The 19,750-nt window shown below is 41.1% G+C and overlaps 2 protein-coding genes across 2 annotated transcripts; one reads left to right on the top strand and one right to left on the bottom strand.

The window, feature by feature from the left end:
- Nucleotides 1–455: 455 nt before the first annotated feature.
- LOC306745264 (lysosomal thioesterase PPT2-like) lies at nucleotides 456–5,036 on the bottom strand (the record flags this gene model as incomplete). Its single annotated transcript, XM_079228017.1, has 8 exons — nucleotides 456–599; nucleotides 769–823; nucleotides 1,486–1,570; nucleotides 1,662–1,745; nucleotides 1,854–1,961; nucleotides 2,054–2,149; nucleotides 3,750–3,903; nucleotides 4,878–5,036. 8 exons carry the CDS (start codon nucleotides 5,034–5,036, stop codon nucleotides 456–458), a joined length of 885 nt encoding a protein of 294 aa, XP_079084143.1.
- A 1,208-nt stretch (nucleotides 5,037–6,244) lies between these two features.
- dhx16 (DEAH (Asp-Glu-Ala-His) box polypeptide 16) lies at nucleotides 6,245–19,683 on the top strand. Its single transcript, XM_079228059.1, has 21 exons — nucleotides 6,245–6,420; nucleotides 7,204–7,410; nucleotides 7,569–7,807; nucleotides 8,067–8,244; nucleotides 8,338–8,394; nucleotides 8,590–8,844; nucleotides 8,957–9,190; nucleotides 9,682–9,873; nucleotides 10,204–10,314; nucleotides 10,513–10,628; nucleotides 10,974–11,184; nucleotides 11,539–11,637; nucleotides 12,096–12,248; nucleotides 12,710–12,850; nucleotides 13,037–13,199; nucleotides 13,308–13,426; nucleotides 14,461–14,528; nucleotides 15,250–15,412; nucleotides 16,332–16,493; nucleotides 18,448–18,621; nucleotides 18,950–19,683. The coding sequence occupies exons 2-21, from the start codon at nucleotides 7,213–7,215 to the stop codon at nucleotides 19,076–19,078; spliced, it is 3,162 nt and encodes a 1,053-aa protein (XP_079084185.1). The 5' UTR covers nucleotides 6,245–6,420; nucleotides 7,204–7,212; the 3' UTR covers nucleotides 19,079–19,683.
- Nucleotides 19,684–19,750: the final 67 nt, after the last annotated feature.

Here is a 19,750-nt window from a genome sequence, read left to right as displayed (position 1 = left end):
GACGAAAAAGGCAAGACCACAAAGTTTTGGTCGAATATGAAAGCCTTTTTTGAAGGTGGGGGTTCAGAAGAAAACTAAAACGAGCAGATTTCTACACAAATTCAAAGTCTGAACACAACAAATTGATTCATGGATAAACATTTACGCTAACTTTTCCTGAAGACCAGACAAATTCTCATTGGACAAATGTACCCTGTAATTCTCTATTTTATGAATAATTTGGCACATTTCTTGGAGAAAGTAATACGTGAATGTAGTGAAATACAATACTGTATCTGCACTCCCAACATTTAAACATTGTTTAAATGAACTCATTTGAATGCTTCATAAGGAAATAATCCATTCTAATCTTGTATGATTTTGGGTTGCTGCCTTGTATCAAAGTAAAATAAATCAAATATGTCTATTTCAGTGGAACGACACCTTGCATTAAAATTCCCTCACACTCTTTGTTTTCATGTCAGCCACTTCTCTATGCAGCTCGTGAACACGGTGTGGTTCGAGTGCCACTGAACGTGCTTCACTCCAGAGTGAAGGCACACCGCCACGTCGCCACGAGCCTCCAGCGCCTTCAGCCCAAACGTGTCGCTCTTGTAAAACTTTCAAAGGGAGAGAAGAAGAGAAGGAGCGGTTATTAGGAAATAGTGAGAGAGGGAGAGAATAGGAGAGAGAGCGATGGCTGCCATTCAACAGAGGTCCCAAAGTAAAAATGGGTTTCCAGTCGATACAGAAGTGATACAATGGTTTACATAATACTTTGCAACTCACCTCCTGGTTCCTCATTTCTACGATATTTTCGTTGATGTCAAAGAATCCAAAGTGGCTGTTTAGAAAAGAGGAAACAGTCCATTCAGGTGAAGTGGTCTCAGATCCTTTTGCTGCAGTTTTGGCCAGAAACAGTTCCCTCAACACATGTTTTGAAGGCTTTGTTAGTAACCACTTGGTTATAGAGTATTTATCTAAACAAAAGGTGTCATCTCCACTGAGGATGAGGGAGACATGTCCTTCTCACATGCACATTTCTTCCTGTTTTAAAAAATGATTTCAATTCATGTTTGTTGTAGTATTCTTCTAAAAAAACAAAACGCTATATGTAACCACAACCAAAATAATTCAAGTTTTTAAAGTTGTTGTTTGTTTTCTTTAGAAAAGAACCTCTGACTCTATGTGGGTTGTGCATTTATTGGCATATTTCCAACTATACACTTTCTCAGATTTTATATCAAGTTGGGTTGAGAGAAGAGAGAAGTTGGGTAAAAAGGGAAGGAAAGAAAAATGATGCTAATATTCTTCAATTCTTCCAGAAGATATAGTGATATTGATTCTCTATATATATTTATTGTGTACGAGAAAACCATTATGAGGAACATTTGATAAGGAGGGTGTTTTATCTCTTTACAAACTAATTAAGCCTGTGTATCACCGGCGTATTAAAATGACAGAGAATTAACAGTGTGTGTGAGAATTATAAAACTTCAGTGAAACCTGGACTGCCACGGTGTGATGACGCCATCGTCTGGTCCTCCAATCAGCACAAGCTTCTTGATGCGCAGGAAGTTTTCCCTCCATGCTGTGGAGAAGAGATGGAGAAATGCATGACGTCACATTATATACTGTACGCACACACAAGTACGCCGCACACAACGGACAGTCATTCATACCTTTCATGTTGATGTGAGGTCTCTCGCCGTTAAGCATCGGCAGAAAGTTGTTGCTCTGCAGGTAGCGGTACCTATGGTGAGGGTCTGTGGAGAAAGGATACATATATGTATATATAAGTGTTGTTAATGCCAGATGCCAGATCTCCTCAGTTAAAGGTGAATATTTTCTACTTTTCAAATCATCATTCTCACCGTTCCAGTAGTCGCAGATAGACAGTTTCTGTCCCACTCCGCTGTAGCAAATACGAAACACCGTCCTCTTGATGCAGTCAGGAAATACCCACTTCAGGTATTCTGTGTCTGTGGAGTGAGGCAGAGTTTAGAAATGTAGCATCTCTGATAAAACAATACTGTTTGAAGTTGTGTTAAAATGTGAAAAAGAGCTCGCTGACCTCCATACTGCCCGGCCTGTGGCGATGACAGAGAAACGAATGTGTGCACATTGTGGTGTGGAGTCACGGAGAGAAGGGCCCGACAAATTAGACCACCTTGAAGAAAAGAGAACAACATCAAGAGAGTTCAGACGAACCAGGACATACATATGGTATCAAATCTGCTGCGGTGATCTTTAATAATCGAATCCCTCGCTAGAGAAGCATCTAGAATGCTAAGCGTGGAGAAGATATGACTGCTCACCAAGTGGGTGCCTCCCACTGAATCTAATTAAAACAGGTTCTAGTAAGACGGTTTATTGTTTCCAATTTATTTCCCCTGCCAACATCAAACAACATGCAGCTGTGTGCTATCAGCTGTGAGACTTTAGTAACATTCTGACTGAGGATGACAATGCTAGCATGTAACGTTTACCATGTTCGCTATCTTAGTTTAGTGTGTTAGCAGGCAAACGTTTGCACGTTGGCAATAAAGCAGAAGTAGAGCTAAGACGTTTTGCAGTTATAGGCTAGAGAGAGGGAAAGTCCCGCCATCTCCGGTGGACCACCATATGTCGGGAAAAATATGTACGGTAAGTCAACGCAGAGGGACAAGAAATAGTTTGGGCCTATTTGAACTGTGCCATTCATTACACATGGGATGTTTGTCAATTTAAAATAGATTTGATGAAAGTCAGTGTGTCACTAGAGTCATCATCTGAGAACCAAAACTGTAATATTTGTATTGTGGCAACAGGTGATACATCCTCTGGGGACCATACATCTCTACTTAATGTAATAACATGTTCGACATATTAATGTGGGCCAACAACTGATTGACTGAACTGACCTTGCTACCTATATATAAATGCTATTAATAGCATGGCTGATAAAACAAAATATTAGCACTTTTGGGGGGAAATCACCTTAAAGCCAAAAGTTGAAAGAAATAAAGAGCAGATTTTAAATATCTCTGTGAATAGGACCCATTGGAGGAGATGCCATTTTAATGATATATACATATGAATTGCTTTCCGATGTACATTTTGAAAAATTAAAATGAGTACACAGCTGTAAGGTGGAAAGTTGAAGGCCAGTGGTACATCCAACTTTAATGTGTGTGTGTGTGTGTGTGTGTGTGTGTGTGTGTGTGTGTGTGTGTGTGTGTGTGTGTGTGTGCGTGTGTGTGTGTGTGTGTGTGTGTGTGTGTGTGTGTGTGTGTGTGTGTGCGTGTGTGTGTGATGACTGTGTGACATTGTTACAGGAATTACAGTTGAAAAGTATGACAGCCATCACAACCATTGGTAATAGAGAGACTCCCGTGACCTTAAAAGAGGATTCTGTTACATTACCAGACTCATGATGCTTTAATAAAAAGGATTGATTTTGATGCAGCAGAACCAGATATACCGTTTCATCTTTCTAACTCCACACTCAGATCTTTGTTTTCATTTTAAAACATTTTAGCCTTCAGCCCAATCTGACCCGATGACTCAAGTGACATCACTTGAGGCAATCAATTAGACTTTGCACAGCTCCCTCCTAAGAAGACTTAATTAGTGCACACAATAATTGTTATATTGGTCCTATTTATGTTGCTCTTCATTTTAAAGCTGATGCTTTAGTGACCACTTTTAAGTTGTAAGAACAAAGGTTCACTCTGCTCTTGCATTTCTAATTGGCCCGAGATAAATACTACGTGAGTGGGAGAGAGGACCTTGGGAGAAGCACAGCAGATGGACGCCTTCAGGAGCTTTTCGCACGATGGAGTCAAAGGCTTTCCTGAAGTCTTGGACCTGCCTCCATAACGGCCTCAGACTGGCCAGGTTATCATACAAGTCAATCACCGACACCTCGGTCCCTGGATGCGTCTGGGAATACAATTTTAAAAGAGAACTGAGTGACAGAAACACAGTAATCGCTGATTAAATCAACTGCTGGCAAACTATAGGCCTGATTACTGATAATGTTATCAGCCAGAACTCAGTTCTTCCAAAATAAAAATCCTCTTGAGGAAGAGAAAATAAATTGTTGCCTTAAAACTCTTTGAGAATAATCTGTAATCTCACCTACGGTAGATCTAATTTCCGAAATAAGATTAATTAATGGAAATTTGGGGATTAAGTGGGAAGTTTGAACGCTCACACAATTATTTAGCCTCCCTGATGAGTGTGATGTGAAAAATAGATATGGACTAAGATTTGGAACTCAAATGCAAGTTTACTTTGAATAAAATGCATAAACAGGTGCACCAATAACGTTCTTTGACAAATTATGTTTCATTCAATGGTGCAAGTAATACATTTACTCAAGGACTGTAAGTACAGAATCCTACTTTATACTTTTACTCCACTTATTACTCCACGATGCCAGTGGCAAATATTATACTGGTTCTCCTTTCATTTATTTGATAATTTAGTTCACCTGTACTTTGTGTGTTCTGGCAATATAATCATTGTATACAATATGATATTATAGATTACTGCAATCTAACCAGCTCCACCTTTAGGCTGCCAGCTGCAACATAAAAGTAATGATCACACCTTTAGCATATCATTATTATTAATGCAATGTACTTTATTCTGAAATGAGCCATTCTGAGTATGGTCTACTTTACATTTGTTATTGTGACACTTGATGCTAATGCTTTTATATTGTATATCTGATATGAATGCATTACTTTTAACTGTAACAGAGTTATCGCTGTAATATTATTACTTTTACTTAAGTCAAATAAAAATGATGAGCACTACAATGTTTCTACAATCAATGACAATCTCCAGAAGTCTCTCCCAAAGTGAAACACTGTTTGTATATCTGCACGTTGGCTTTTGAGACGTCCTACCTTGGTTATGTAAAGAGACAACGTATTAAACTGTTTGGGTCCATCAAAAATCCCGTGCACGATGATGACCGGCCGGTACCCGTCAATGCGGACGGTCCCGGACAGCAGCAGCAGCAGTAGCAGCACCGGAGATCCCCGCACGATCTGCGCAGTCTTCATGTCTCTCGGGCCGAGCAAACTGCAGGACCGAGAGAAGGTCCGGAGTGTTTGGCCTCAGTCCTGATGAGTACTTATCGATCTCTTTCAACTATTGTTTGCACACTTGGAGAGCATGCGCGCGCTTCCGTCCTCATCACTCTTACTGGAGCAGTGTGTCGTGGTTTCTTAAATGGTGCTTAAGAGCACATCCGCTTTCGATATTCAGCTGCTAATGACTCAACCAGCTTTTACATCGACGTAACTATTTATTATAGCGTAAATGTTCAAATGATTATTAATATTTGATAATACTAATAATTATATTATAATAATAATAACAAAGTAAATGAGTATTACAATAGTACATTGTTATGATTATGGTTGCAATTTGTTGTAATTATTATTATTGTTGGCGTTATAATGATGATTATTGTTGATACTATTATTTTGAACTAGGCCCCAGTTGACCAATCTCTGCAGCACCATTTTAGCCAATGCATTTACATGTTTATGGAGAAATGTAAGTTATGGAAGTAGATCCACATTTACTCAAGGACATACTTAAGTACAATTTGGAGGTACTCATAGCCTGCTTTACTTCTACTCCTATACTTCTACTCATCTACACTGATGCAAATATTATACTTTTTACTGCACTTGCTTGCACTTTTAGCCACAAATTATCTTAACAGTAATGTCCATCAGCATTACGAGTATAGTGCAGACGTTGTATGTAATTTACAGAAACTGTATTTGTATATTGTATATGTTAACATATTAGCAGTAGTGTGACCAGAAGTTAGGATATGACCACAATGTTGTACTAGGATTTGGTTTGATTTGATTTGGTTCATCATGGGCTATTTATGTAATAACACTATGCATTTTTCTCTAATTCATTGGTTAAAATAATTCATTGCATTTTAATCTATTAATGCGTTTCAAATAAAATAGTCAGTGATAAACAACAGTCATACAACTAGTTGGTCTTTTTTTTCAAAAACAAGGCAAATAAAATTAAGTCAACTATTTAGTGTCAGCCCTTAAGATCAAATCCCGTTCTGCTGTAGTTCTTCAGATGGCCGCACGAGGGCAGTGAACGCTGCAGCCTCTCTGACCTGACGCGTCATTTTGAAATGACGTGTATCCGCTTCCGGTATCAGCGTGCGTTGAGCTAAGTTAGCAAAACATATATTGATACTTTTATTTACGTGGTGTTTTGTTTGGAAGAATAAAGCCACAAATATATTTGTATACATGGCAATTGAGGGATGTATCGATTAAGTGTCCCGACCGGAAGCTCGTGAGCCAGAAGTCAAGTCTTTTGTAGCTGGAGTTAGCTGAGTTAGCTAGCTTAACTCACAGCCCGCTACTTCTTCCATAACAACAACGTTGTCGAAAAGTGGTAAGTGAAGTTGACAAAGGGCTAAAAGTAGAGTAACGGTCGTGCTTTTTTATCACAACTTTTCAATTTTAAATAAGCAGAATAACTTACTAGTGTAGGTAAGTAACGTCACTCAGATATTGTAAGTTAGCTACTTAAAAGTAGCTAACTTACATACATAGCTTTCTTACATACTTAAAAGTATGTAAGAAATGGTCTTAAAGTACTTAAAAGTAAGGTTACTCATACAGCCAAATGGTCCATTTCAGAATAATTATGTTATTAATTACAATTATTGATGCATTCGTGTATTCAGCACTCATACATGTTCCAGCTGCTGTTGAGCTAATTGTTACATTTATATCCTGGGTAGCTTGTGAAATGTGTAGTCCAGTACCGCCAGACTGTTACTAGGAACTATTTGTGCAGGGTTGTGGGACATGTAGTGCAAGAGTGCATGCCATGGCATTGCAGTGCAACTGTTAATGTACTCTGTGGTGCTCCGTCTGATCAGATTTCTGACTTAAAAAATGTATTCACTTTGTAATTCATCATGCAAAAATACTCTGTAAATGATGCGTGAAATAGATATATGTCTATTATATATTTATATATGGTCTAAGTATTGCAACGTATGTAGCTTACAGCCAATTTATCGTTGTGCGTCGTCTCCCTTGGGGATCAATAAATCTCAACCAAGACATAATCTGTGGACATTCTGTCATTTTCTGCAGCTTCTTCAACTACGTGGCTTACACCTAACATGGATTGTGGTTAACAATGTTTTTGTTTTGTGCTCCCTAGACAGGCACCATGGCCAATCTAGAGCAGTGGGTGAACGACCGTCTCCATGACATCCTCGGGTTGAGTGACAGATATGTGTCTCAATTCATGATCGGCACTGCGCGGAAATCATCGAGTTCCCAAGACTTTGTTACTCGTCTCGAGGAGACGGGCACGATTGACATCGAACCGAGTGTGGTTGCGTTTGCGAAAGAGCTCTTTGACAAGGTATATTCTATCATCATTCCTTGTTTTGACTTGCCATAACATATGTATTTATATACATATTCATTTTTAATTAATTAAACATTATGGTAGTTGCTTGCATTATCAGTATGGGATGTTATGGTGGGAAAGAAACCTCTAACGATCTGCATGTGTTATAGATTCCTCGCAAGCAGGTTGTTGAGAAACCAGCCCGGGCGATGGAGCGGGAAGCCATTGAAATGGACAAGAAGAATCGGACATACACGTTACTGGAGGACAGCGAGAGCGATGGAGAAGCTGTGAGGGAAAAGGAGAAAGGGAAAAAGAAAAAGGACAAAGAAGACAGAGGAAACAGGAGGAAGAACTTCAGAAAGAAGAAAATGAGCGTGTCGTCAAGTGAGGATGAAGCACCTAAAAGGTAATCCAGATATTTTATGTTGATTTTATTTTGCTCGTTTGATTTTTCTTTAATAAATGTTTCATATGGTTCCATTCAAAAAAATTGTTTGAGTATAGTAATAATAGTAGAACAGAAAAGCCATGGTTTTCTCATTTATATTGAGTTATCATATTAGTAAATACTGTACGGTTTCTATTTTGGTTTCATTTAGCTCATTTCTTCTTTCTTTTTTTTTTTACCAGTTTTTGGTTTGATGCATTTTCTTTTTTAATATCAGGGGGAATTCAAGCCAAGGGGACCAGACGTCTCCCAAGAAAGAGGAGGAAGAGGAAGAGTGGGAGAAGGAAGAGCGAGAGCGACAGCAGGACATTGAAGAGAGAGATGCGTTCGCTGAGCGAGTGAAGCAGAAAGACAAAGAAAAGACCCGTAACATCACTGAGAGGACAGACAAAAAGGTAGGAGAATAACAATACAGCTCATGTACAATTTTCAAAGGTAGCCCACAATGCCATGCAGGTAAACACCTTCATTGTGTTTGTTCTCTTCAGGCGTATGAGGAAGCTCAGAAGAGGCTGAAGATGGCTGAAGATGACCAGAAGAATATGGTAGACAATTTTATATTTGTGCTGGAAAAAAACAATCTTTATATTTTGTCACAATCACGTGAACCCTTCTTAATTACTGCACTCCTGGGTGTTAGAATATTATGTTTTGGGGCAATAAAGACTAAAAATCAGTTAGCAGAATACAAACTGTGTACTGAAGTTTCTGATCCTTTGTCTTCCTCTTTCCTCCTATAGTTGCCAGAGTTGAGGAAGCGCTCTCGCTGGGATTATCTAAAGAAGAGAGAGGCAGAGAAGCTGGAGGACCTGGAGGCAGAGATCAATGACGATGAGTACCTTTTCCATACAGAGGAGCTGACAGAGAGGGAGAAAAAGGAGTTGGATTACAAACGCAACCTGCGGGACCTCGCTAAAGATTACAAAAAAGCCGGTGCCAAGGAACAGGCGGAAAGGAAGAACCGATACTACATGCCAGAAGAGAAAAGAAGCAAGGTAGGAACGAGGGTTGTCACTCACATACAATGTGCAGAAACGGTCACCTACTTAAGTGTGCGTCATTTCGATTGTTCAACTCTTCCCCATCCTCCCTCTTCCGGCTGACCAGGAGGTGCCCCAGAGGGACCTGGAGCTGGAGGAAAGTCCCATGGAGCTGGGAGGAGAGCAAGGCCGCTGGGAGGAGGAGAGGCTGAAGACGGCCTCCCTCAGCTTTGGCGCCAAGAGAGAGCGAGAGCAAGGAATGAGGCAGGAGCAGGAGCGGTACCAGCTGATCCTGGAGGAGGACGAGATGATAGAATTTGTCAGCACTGCCATGACCATGAAGGGAACTCAGTCGGAGAAGGTGGGGTTCACTTGGTACTGTCTGCTTCTTCGTTACTATTTGTGCTTCACGTGTCATTTCACGTGTCATTTCACTTTTCCTTTTATAAATGGCCACTAGTGTTTGACAGGCCATGTGTTATTTACTGCCGAGCCGGCTAACATGAAGGAGATAAAGTTTCAGCAGAGATTGGGGATTGTTTGTTCACTAGAAAGTGCATGTGTTTTTAGGGCTGACAAGAAGAGACATGGCCAAGTAAGTCTCAGAGAAATTACTAAATTGCGGCAATATGGCAACATTTTGGATTTGAAGCAGACAAAAGAGGTGAACCAAACAACATAGACGAGGAGTCTTGTAAATGCTGCAGGAGTCGCTACAATCTCATTCATGGGCTCTCTCCGGCTCAGTATGGTCCTCTTGGGAGTTGCTGTTGAGTCAAGTGCGACACCTAGTGGTAACATTCGGTATATTGGTCCAAAGTAAACCCGCTCTTCTGACCCTGTTGTGTTCAGGATCAGGAGGCCCTGGCTCTGTCCCAGGCAGAGCTGAAGAAACAGTCCATGCAGGAGGTCCGTCGGAGCCTGCCCATCTTCCCCTACAGAGAAGACCTTCTAGCTGCCATCAACGAGCACCAGATTCTAGTCATTGAGGGGGAGACAGGCTCCGGAAAGACCACTCAGATCCCTCAGTACCTCCTGGAACATGTGAGTGCAGAATCTAACAATAACACCAATCAGAGGATCGGTGGTTCGAGCCCCGGCTCCGCTAATCCATGTCGATCTGTTCTTGAGCAAGACACTTAACGTGCTCCCCGATGCTGTGTCTACGGTGTATAGAGCAAAAATGTAAGTCACTTTGGATAAAAGCATCAGCTAAATGTAATGTAATCATGATATACTGGCATTATAGATAACCAGCATACATTACAAAGTCCACTGACAGACCAGGTCAGCATTACTGCATACTAATGAGAAAAAGTAAAGATTCAAAAGCCAGTTATGATTCTAGCCATTAACTGACTGTTCTTCTCTCAGGGATACACAAAAGGAGGCATGAAGATCGGGTGTACACAGCCTCGCAGAGTGGCAGCCATGTCGGTTGCATCCAGAGTGGCACAGGAAATGGGCGTCAAGCTCGGGAATGAGGTGAGCTTGGCACATAATCATGCCGATCCCATAACATTCAATGTTAGGTCTGTACAGCAATGAGTACTGTATTACACCATACATCTATTTTTTTTGTTGTCTAATATTTCTATTTCATAGCCTGCTTTATTTATTTCAGAGTATTGTTGACTGTTTCCTGAATCAATGTTGTGACATTGTCTTTATTGCTTCATCCAGGTGGGTTACAGTATTCGTTTTGAGGACTGCACATCAGAGAGAACAGTGCTCCGGTACATGACGGACGGCATGCTGCTCCGAGAGTTTCTCACCGAGCCCGACCTGGCCAGCTACAGGTAATGCATAGAAAGGAGTTATTCATCCCTATTCATAAAAAACACGTGGCAAAGCAGTTAATCCACGAGAGAAAAAGAGAGACATTTTATGATATTTTTATTGGAAAGGTCGTGGTTTTCAAAGTTTTTCCTCATCACACGTTGCAAATTCAACTTTCAATTTCAGCCAAGTGTCTCTGAATCAATGGGCACTGTATTTACTTTATTATCGCTTACCTTCCACTGCCTGATATCCCAATTTCCTCACGTCTTTTTCTGCCCATAAACACCCGCTGGTATTACTGTATGAGTTGTGCTCAACCCTGCCCTCTTCCCACAATCTCTGTCGCACTCTCTTCACCCAAGTGTGATCATCATAGACGAAGCCCATGAACGAACGCTCCACACAGACATCCTGTTTGGTCTGATTAAGGACATCGCCAGGTTCAGGTCAGACCTTAAGGTGCTGGTGGCCAGCGCCACTCTGGACACCGAGCGCTTCTCCTGCTTCTTTGATGACGCGCCTGTCTTCAGGATCCCCGGCAGGAGGTTCCCCGTCGATATCTTCTACACTAAAGTAAGAACTAGCATATTATTTGAATGCTTAATACAGTACATAATACATTTTATAAAAAGTAATTGGTGAATCATTGCTGCTAGATGGAAAAGAAACAGGGATATAAAAACACAGAATAAGAAATTGACATTTTTTTCCTGGCTACCTCAAAAGAAAACATTACTCCCAAACAATTTATTTATTCTCATTTAAATTTGTATCAATAAAAAAACTAATTACTAATAACGAAAAGCAGATTGTAGTGAGTACTGTCATCGTCCTTGAGCCAGAGATAGGTTCACAGCCTTTTTGTGGGACAACGACCAAAACCAAACTTTTTTTTTTGATGCACTATCTGTATATTGTGTTCTCAAGGCTCCAGAGGCTGACTACCTGGAAGCTTGCGTGGTGTCGGTGCTCCAGATCCACGTCACCCAGCCTACCGGAGACGTACTGGTCTTCCTCACTGGACAGGTATAGTTTAAGCATGGGATTCTTCAAGATTCACAGTTTTGAACCCGGGTATAATGGGAGATTGGTGGTGTCCCATTATGTTGGGTTCTGCATAGGTTTTGTTTATTTTGGACTATTTTGAAATTATTAATTGTTTTACACATGTACTGTATGTTAGCAGATAAAAAGGAACCAGCCCAAAGAGAGAATTATATATTTAAAAGCCAACCATGTAAAATAATGTTATTGATAAAAGTCCCCTCTAATAATGCTCATAGTCAGTTATTACTTCATGAGTTCTTCGTGACACCAGAGAACATAAACGCAGTAGTGTCAGTAAAGTGCAGCATGACCTGCTATCGATCTCTAAAAACTACAAGTGTGAAAGCCAGTGTAGGAGGAAGGGATGTATAAAGGGTAAATGCGTATTATTTCTCTTTGTGTGTCGGTCGCCTCTTAAACCTCTTGTGTTTCTGTAGGAGGAGATTGAAACGTGTTGCGAGCTGCTCCAGGAGAGATGCAGGCGGCTTGGATCTAAGATAGCAGAGCTGATGGTGCTTCCCATCTACGCCAACTTGCCATCGGACATGCAGGCGAAGATCTTCAACCCTACTCCGCTGGGAGCCCGTAAGGTGAGACAAGGTCTCATTTCTGTGCAGGATACTTGAGGAATTGTTATTGTTTCCTTATACAATGAGGACACTGGATGTAATGGGTCATTGTAAGATTAATATTTCACCTTGGCAGATAAAATGGTCAGTAGACTTTGACAAAGTGTATTTCTCTAAGAGACGTAAATGAAGACAATAGCTCTCTGCTATCTGTTCACTCTATCGGTTGTGTAATAAATCGGATTAAATGTCAATGCTATTATTCACCAATGGAGGCCGCTGTAGTACAATGACATTTGTTATGGAGACTCGGTATCCTAGTTTTTTTTCTAACACTGTTGGACAGATTAAAGCCTTGTCTTGATGTTTTTATCAACTTTGTTCCCATTGTTACACAGCTAGATTTAATCTTCCTTTTAATTTGTGTGAGAGTTGCTTACTCACTCTCTCGGCACTGTGTGTTCTCTCCCAATCAATCAAAGGTGGTGGTGGCAACCAACATAGCAGAAACCTCGCTGACCATAGATGGCATCATCTACGTCATCGACCCAGGCTTCTGCAAACAGAAGAGCTACAACGCCCGCACCGGCATGGAATCACTCATCGTCACACCCTGCTCACGGGTAGCTGCTCACTGTTCTTATTAGAGTTTAACGAGCGGAGGTGAAGGCGGGTTGTCGTGAACGCACACGTTTTCATTCACTCAGGCTACGAGTAGTGACATTGTATAAGAGCTTAAGTCGCAAGTCTCTGTATTGGTTTCTAAACGTTTTGCCACCTCCTTCTGCGCGTTTCTGTTTCGCTCTCAGGCTTCGGCCAACCAGAGGGCAGGCCGTGCAGGCAGAGTGGCTGCTGGGAAATGTTTCAGGCTTTACACAGCCTGGGCCTTCAAACATGAGATGGAGGAGTCGACGGTGCCCGAGATTCAGAGGACCAACTTGGGAAATGTAGTCCTGCTGCTGAAGAGCTTAGGTGAGCAGAGGAGCGGCTCATGGGTTGGATATAATGACTAATAATTTGATGCTGTGGTGTTATTTGGTGGCTGTGGGCGTGCAATAAGCTAATGCCTTTTGCTTGTAGGCATCAATGACCTCATTCACTTTGACTTCATGGACCCACCTCCTCATGAGACTCTGGTCTTAGCACTGGAGCAGCTCTACGCCCTGGGAGCACTCAACCACCTGGGAGAGCTCACCAAGGTACAAACCCAGGGCCTGAACTCATCAAACTTCCAATTACACTTATTAGCAGCTATAGTTGACATCTTTATAATAACTATGTATCAAATGGAAACGTGAAAGGGTGATGAACCTACAAAGAATTGGCACCTGAATCTGCAGCTTCCTTTGCTTCACGGAGCTTTTGCACACTGACGCATACAGGAAAGTAACATTAGCGAATTTCCCCCTCCCATTCACGTTCATTCTTTGCGAGCGAAGGGGCGAATAAAAAAATGTGCTTCCTATGGCAAAGCAAATTAGCAGCCTCAACGAATAGAAAAGTGGTGTGTGGTCACTAGTTTGCAGGCAACATCTTAAGCTCTAAAATCCCACTTTACACTCCCGGCTCAGCACCAAATGACAGACAAGTACGCACAAATTCGCTCTTCTTACTATTTACAGATGAGGCCTATTGTGAATTGGGTTGCAGTGGTTTGTCATTGAAAAGTGGGTCCCCAGACAAAAAGCTCGGGTAAAACTGGTATAAATCCCCTCCAAAAATCCTTGAAAAATCATTCAAGTTGTCCTTTTAGCTAGTTACAACGAGCAGTAAGTTAATTGTACTCCCAACTCCATTCGGTTCATCCAGTCAAATAGACAGAGGGTCATAAGCCAACAGAACAAACATATTTTACATTCTCATCTTCTCAGAAAAGACACTTAGCTTTTTGCTTTTACGCAAATCATCTATGTTATGTCACAATGTTCATCCATGTGTTTGCATGGCGTTTTGTACATACCCGAGGCTCGTGATGCTGTGTCCTGGCCTCCAGCATTGAAGAGTCACTTCCTTGATGAAAAGTGCTGATGCATGAGATGACTCACTCACAACTTTTATTTTTTATTTCCAAACTCGTCTTGTTAATCAGATATTATCAAGGAAGTGATGATGTTTATCAGAGTGTGTGGCAGACTGCATCATTGCTGACTACCATAGTTTAGGTTGTTGTTTATTTATTGAATGAATGGAGTCAAATGTCTTAAACTGTTTGTTCTTGTTTGTCGGGGTTCAGCTGGGTCGCAGGATGGCTGAGCTCCCGGTGGACCCCATGCTGAGCAAGATGATCCTGGCCTCCGAGCAGTAAGTCTCCAGTCTGACAAAGTCTTCAGTCTACGTTCATTTGACAGGACGCATTACCTTTATGAAGTATTAGATGTGTTTGATCATTAGTTTTCTTACAAATAGCGAACTCTTCCAGGCTTGTGCTCGTCCAGTTCTTGATTAGGCAGCTGGAGTTTTGGGTCGTGACTCGAGGAGTGATGCGAATCATATGCTCAAACTTTTGTAATAAGATTTGTATTGCCGGGTTATAGATGAGGATATACTGTATATGAGGTCAAAAGAACATTTAAATGGGCTAAAGAGCTGAATCGGACTTGCACTTATATTTGATGTAAATATGGGTTTGAAGATAAAACCTTCACGCAGGAGAATGTTGATAATGTATCTCAAAGGGAGGAATTGATTCACATTGGTTAAACATGAATGGACAAATGAGCTCAGATTTTCCTGGTATACTTCCTCTTTATTTAGACACTGTTCGAGACAGTGTTTTTGAGAAAGGAAGTTGAAACTGTTTAGTTAGTATGATTTAATTTTTTACCGTCCTTTTATATTGTTGACTTTGTGTCCTGTATGTTGAATGATATAAAGGAAAGACCGTGGCAACTTATTGAGTGAATGTTTGGGAGTTCAGAAAGAAAACCTTGTATAAGTAAGGTGTGTGACTTTCTCTGCCTTCTCTTTATTTCTCTCTGCATGTTTTATATATTTATATTTTCCATCTTCCATCTCCTTCCAGGTACAAGTGTTCAGAGGAAGTGTTGACGATAGCCGCCATGCTGTCGGTAAACAACTCCATTTTCTACCGGCCCAAAGACAAGGTGGTGCACGCTGACAACGCCAGAATGAACTTTGTGGTGCCAGGGGGAGACCACCTGGTGCTGCTCAACGTCTACACACAGGTATGAGAGCTAAATATCAGTTGCCAATCTATTATGCTCAACTGTCCAATCCAATCAACCTGCAAGAAATGCTTATAATGCATAACTGTCAGTGAGCTTTCCTTTAAGCTCATAAATCTTTTCGGCTCAATTAATGTTGGTATTTATTAAGCACTAGACATTTTTGTTTGTGCTCATGATTTGTGTCTAAAACCAAACTACCACATTTTCATGTCATTTTTACTATCTGTCTGTTTCTAGACTAGTTTAGACTCAACGGTAATCAACTACAACCTCTAAACAGTTTATACCCTGTAACTGATTTTCAAGATAATTGCTAAAAGGACAGGATAGATATTTTAATTGATTCTATGAATGAACTGTGATTTGGAAAACACATTGAATTTTTCTTTTTTATGAACACATTGAATTGACTTACAGTTGACATTTAAAAAATACTAAACATTTTAAATGTATTATTATTTGCAGTGTTTTACAGCAACTGGTACACTTTATAGTCATCGATCCTTTTGGGCTTTAATGACAATCCATCCAATAGTTGTTGGGACATTTCACTCAAAACCACAAATGTGAACCTGCTGGTGGTGCGAGAGGAAAAGTCAAGGGATCACCAAAGTCATTAGGGTTCATCCTCAGGGGAACAGGAATCTGTGTACAAAATCTCAATCCATCCGACAATATATATTTCAGTCTTGAGCAAAGGGATTGACCTGCCATCATAAAGCATGGCTGAAACAGAGATTATAGAAAAAATATGCACAACATTTTGTGTTGCAGAAATATGTTTTTCTGCTTTATCTCCTTTTATACATCTTGTGATGCCTCAGATTTACCCTGCAACCACTTGTGGTGAACCACTGTTTTAGCGCAGCACCCGGGTGTTGTGCTAACAACCGGTCTCGGTGTCTTTCTTCCGTAGTGGCTGGAGAGCGATTACTCCACGCAGTGGTGCTATGAGAACTTTATCCAGTTCCGCTCCATGAGAAGAGCCCGGGACGTCAGGGACCAGCTGGAGGGTCTGATGGATCGAATTGAGGTGGAGGTGGTGAGCTCCCAGGGAGACAGCTTGCCTATTCGCAAGGTCAGTAACACTGAGAAAGGCCCTCTGAGTTCTTCCACAGTTCCTTGACAATAACATGGAACCTTAACATTGATTCCTGGTTTTAATAAAGAGGTTATACTATACCTAGTCTTTGTGAACATGGCCGCTAGTTGGTTTGGTCACGTCGGATTGGATGTCGCGCAGATGCAGGCAGAGGTGAGTTGGGCTGTTAACTGAGGAAGTTGTAGAAACTACTACAATAGTGGAAAGCGGATATAAAAGTCCTGAAGAGTTCGACACGCAAGACCAACTGAAAAACAAAAAAAACACCGCTTGTCAATATTTGCTTCTTTTTTTTGTGGTTGACTCCACCTCAGGTTTAACACCGGCTCAATTTAAGATGAGTGACAAGTGTTTGAAACGTGACCCAGAGAGGGACCAGACTAATACTGCAGGGAAGACCACAAGATGCTGTCAGCATGATCACACTTTAGAATATCCTGTTGTGCCCTCGACAGGATTTAATCCTGTCTGTCTCCATAGGGAGGTGAAAGGTCACCCTCAGATACAGCAGGTTTTTGCTCAAGAACACAAAGCGAGTGGATGCTTTCTGGCACAAGCGCGTTTATCAAGATACCGAGATCCATAGCCTTCTCATATCAGGGTCTATGTGTTGTGAACACACCCCTAAACCACTTGAGATAAGAAAGGGCGTTTGTTTTTTTAGCTGGGTTACACCTTTCTTCCATCACATGCTGTCTTTGCCCGTGTCAAATATCCTGCAGCCAAATAGGCCAAAGCGATCCTGTAACTTATTTTGGTATTATAAATTAAAGGGACAATAAATGATTAAACAAATAATATATAATCAGAATCTTTGAGTTTTATCCATAAAGTGGCTTTAGCAGCATCGTGTGTGTGTTCCTTGTGGTAAGTCAGGCATCACGGACGACTCCATGCTCACATGCAAACACAAGGAAAGTGAAGGAGTCATTTGAAAATGTTTATCTTATTTTAAGATGCATGACTAATGTGTGACAGATGTTGTCTGTCGGCTCTTTTTCAGTTTCACACTGTCCCTTTAAGCATTGGTTTCTTCAACGCACCCAACATAACCTGGCCTAGATTCGAGCTGGTGTAAACAGTTTGCGTGCATCTGTAAAAACAAGGTTGGAAAAACAGGTCTGAATGTTGCGTTTGGAAGCTATCTATTTTAAAATCCCACACAAAACGTACCTTTTAGTTAAAAACGTGTGAATAACGTTGTTGTTATTTAGTGAATCATCTGCTTCGACGCTTTGGTGGTTTTTCACCATCTGGAAGTTACGTTTGGGGTCAGCTATTGAAGAGCTGGACTCGTAGCCAAGGCTCTGTGGCGTGTGCATCAATGACTGTGATCAGACAGAGAGTTACTTTAAAGAAGAGTTTGTTTCTGAGGGAAAACACTCATGAAGTAAAAGTAATTCATCTTTTACTACTCTCTTACTAGCTCTTACTACTGAACTGAAAACAAAAACTATCCATCTAACTTTAGTTCGTCATTGAAGTTTCTAGAATATGCTTTTATCATCCAGAATGTGATAACCAGTGTCATAAAAAAGTTAAAACACTATTGTTGCTATCCAATGAAGACCATGCAGCTCAAAATTCTGTGATTGTTTTTTATAAATAATGTTTTTATTTAATGATTGTGTTTCTTATATAGGTGGAGAAAAGCCTCCTACTTCTTAAGCAAAAAAAAAAAAACAATGACTTGGTTTGAAAAAATGCATTGCCATGAAGCTAAAAATGCTTTTTCCCCCTATGCTCTTGAGATACATATTTTTCACAGGACAGTGACAATAAGCAGTACTTAATAGTCACAAAAGTTACAGCATAGTTATTCTTTGTGCAATTCCTCTTTGATTGTTAAAGGACGAGTTATATTTCAAAACGCATCCCCTGGCTTTAGGATCGACGTTAATAAACCCCCCCTCTCTCGTCTCTCTCCCAGGCGGTGACGGCAGGATATTTCTATCACACGGCGCGGCTGAGCAAAGGCGGCTACAAGACGGTGAAGCACCAGCAGACAGTCTACGTCCACCCCAACAGCTGCCTGTTCGAGGAGCAGCCGCGCTGGCTCATCTACCACGAGCTGGTCTTCACCACCAAGGAGTTCATGAGACAGGTCTGACTTCATACCATTTACTTTTTTAAACACTCAAAACACAAACACAAAAATCTCGCGCAAATATTTACAGAGTTTGGAGATGAAAGGTAGTAGTTGTCTGCTTGTTAGAAGCTTGTCTGGTGATGTGGAAAACTGTCATGAAACGCAGGAAGAGCTATTGTTTAAAATGTAAATAACATGGTGACACTGACACCTTTCATTGATGAAGGCTTCCACCGTTAATGTCTTGTGGGAATGACAGCATACTAAGGAGGAAGTGTTCCTGGACAACATTTAACTCTTTATATATCCACACATTGATTAATCTCTGTCACCCTGCACACAGGTGATTGAGATAGACAGCGGCTGGCTGCTTGAAGTGGCTCCTCACTACTACAAGAGCAAAGAGCTGGAGGACAGCAGCAGCAAGAAGATGCCCCGCAAGCAGGGAAAAGCAAAAGAGGAGCTGGGCTAAAGAGAGGGCCGAGGCTCAGGGGACAGATGGTGAAAATCTAAAGTGCAGAGGCCCTCCCTCTCAGGACAGGGTACAAAAGAAAAAGAGACTAAAATTAATTTGATTTTTATAAAAAAAAATAAAGAAGAAAATTGTGGTTGCAGTAGCTACATGGTCTTCACTTGTTTGTCTTCAGTTGTAGCGTGAGATGACATTTCAGACCACATTTGGCTGCACAAAGTAGCCTGAACACAGTCACATGGAGCAGAGGGACCGGGTTCAGTGAGGAGTGGGTCACAAACTCACACACCGGGTTAATCAGAAACCGGCTGTGTCAACTGGGGCCAAAACAAGGAAACGTTAATGCACTTGGATCTAGGTTTCCTGCCTTGATTGCAGCAGCACTGACTCTCTGGGTGGGTCCCACAGCTCATTAACAAAAGAGACTGGAGCGTTGTTTTTCAACGGCCACCAGACTCTTTGTTGACTTTTGTCAAATTGTGTATTTGTGAAACTAGCACACTGTGCAAATGACAGGTGAGCCTCTCTGAAGCTGAGAAGACAGTTTTATTCTTGTGAGGCTCCTTATCTTGTTTATTTTCTTTTTTCTACGCCAATAAAGTTTTACAAGCACTGATTTTGTCAGCTGGTTTTCAGCTCAGTAACTAGTCAACACATTAGTTTATACTGCCT

The sequence above is a fragment of the Taurulus bubalis genome (genome assembly GCF_910589615.1).
Source record: "Taurulus bubalis genome assembly, chromosome: 12".
NCBI classification, from domain to species: domain Eukaryota; kingdom Metazoa; phylum Chordata; class Actinopteri; order Perciformes; family Cottidae; genus Taurulus; species Taurulus bubalis.
This window is presented reverse-complemented; position numbering and strand designations above follow the sequence as displayed.

Coding starts and splice junctions, on each gene's coding strand:
- dhx16 (XM_079228059.1), top strand. CDS start 7,213: ATGGCCAATCTAGAGCAGTGGGTGAACGACCGTCTCCATGACATCCTC. Junction 10,315..10,512: donor GCGTCAAGCTCGGGAATGAG/GTGAGCTTGGCA, acceptor TGCTTCATCCAG/GTGGGTTACAGTATTCGTTT. Junction 12,249..12,709: donor CTCCGCTGGGAGCCCGTAAG/GTGAGACAAGGT, acceptor AATCAATCAAAG/GTGGTGGTGGCAACCAACAT.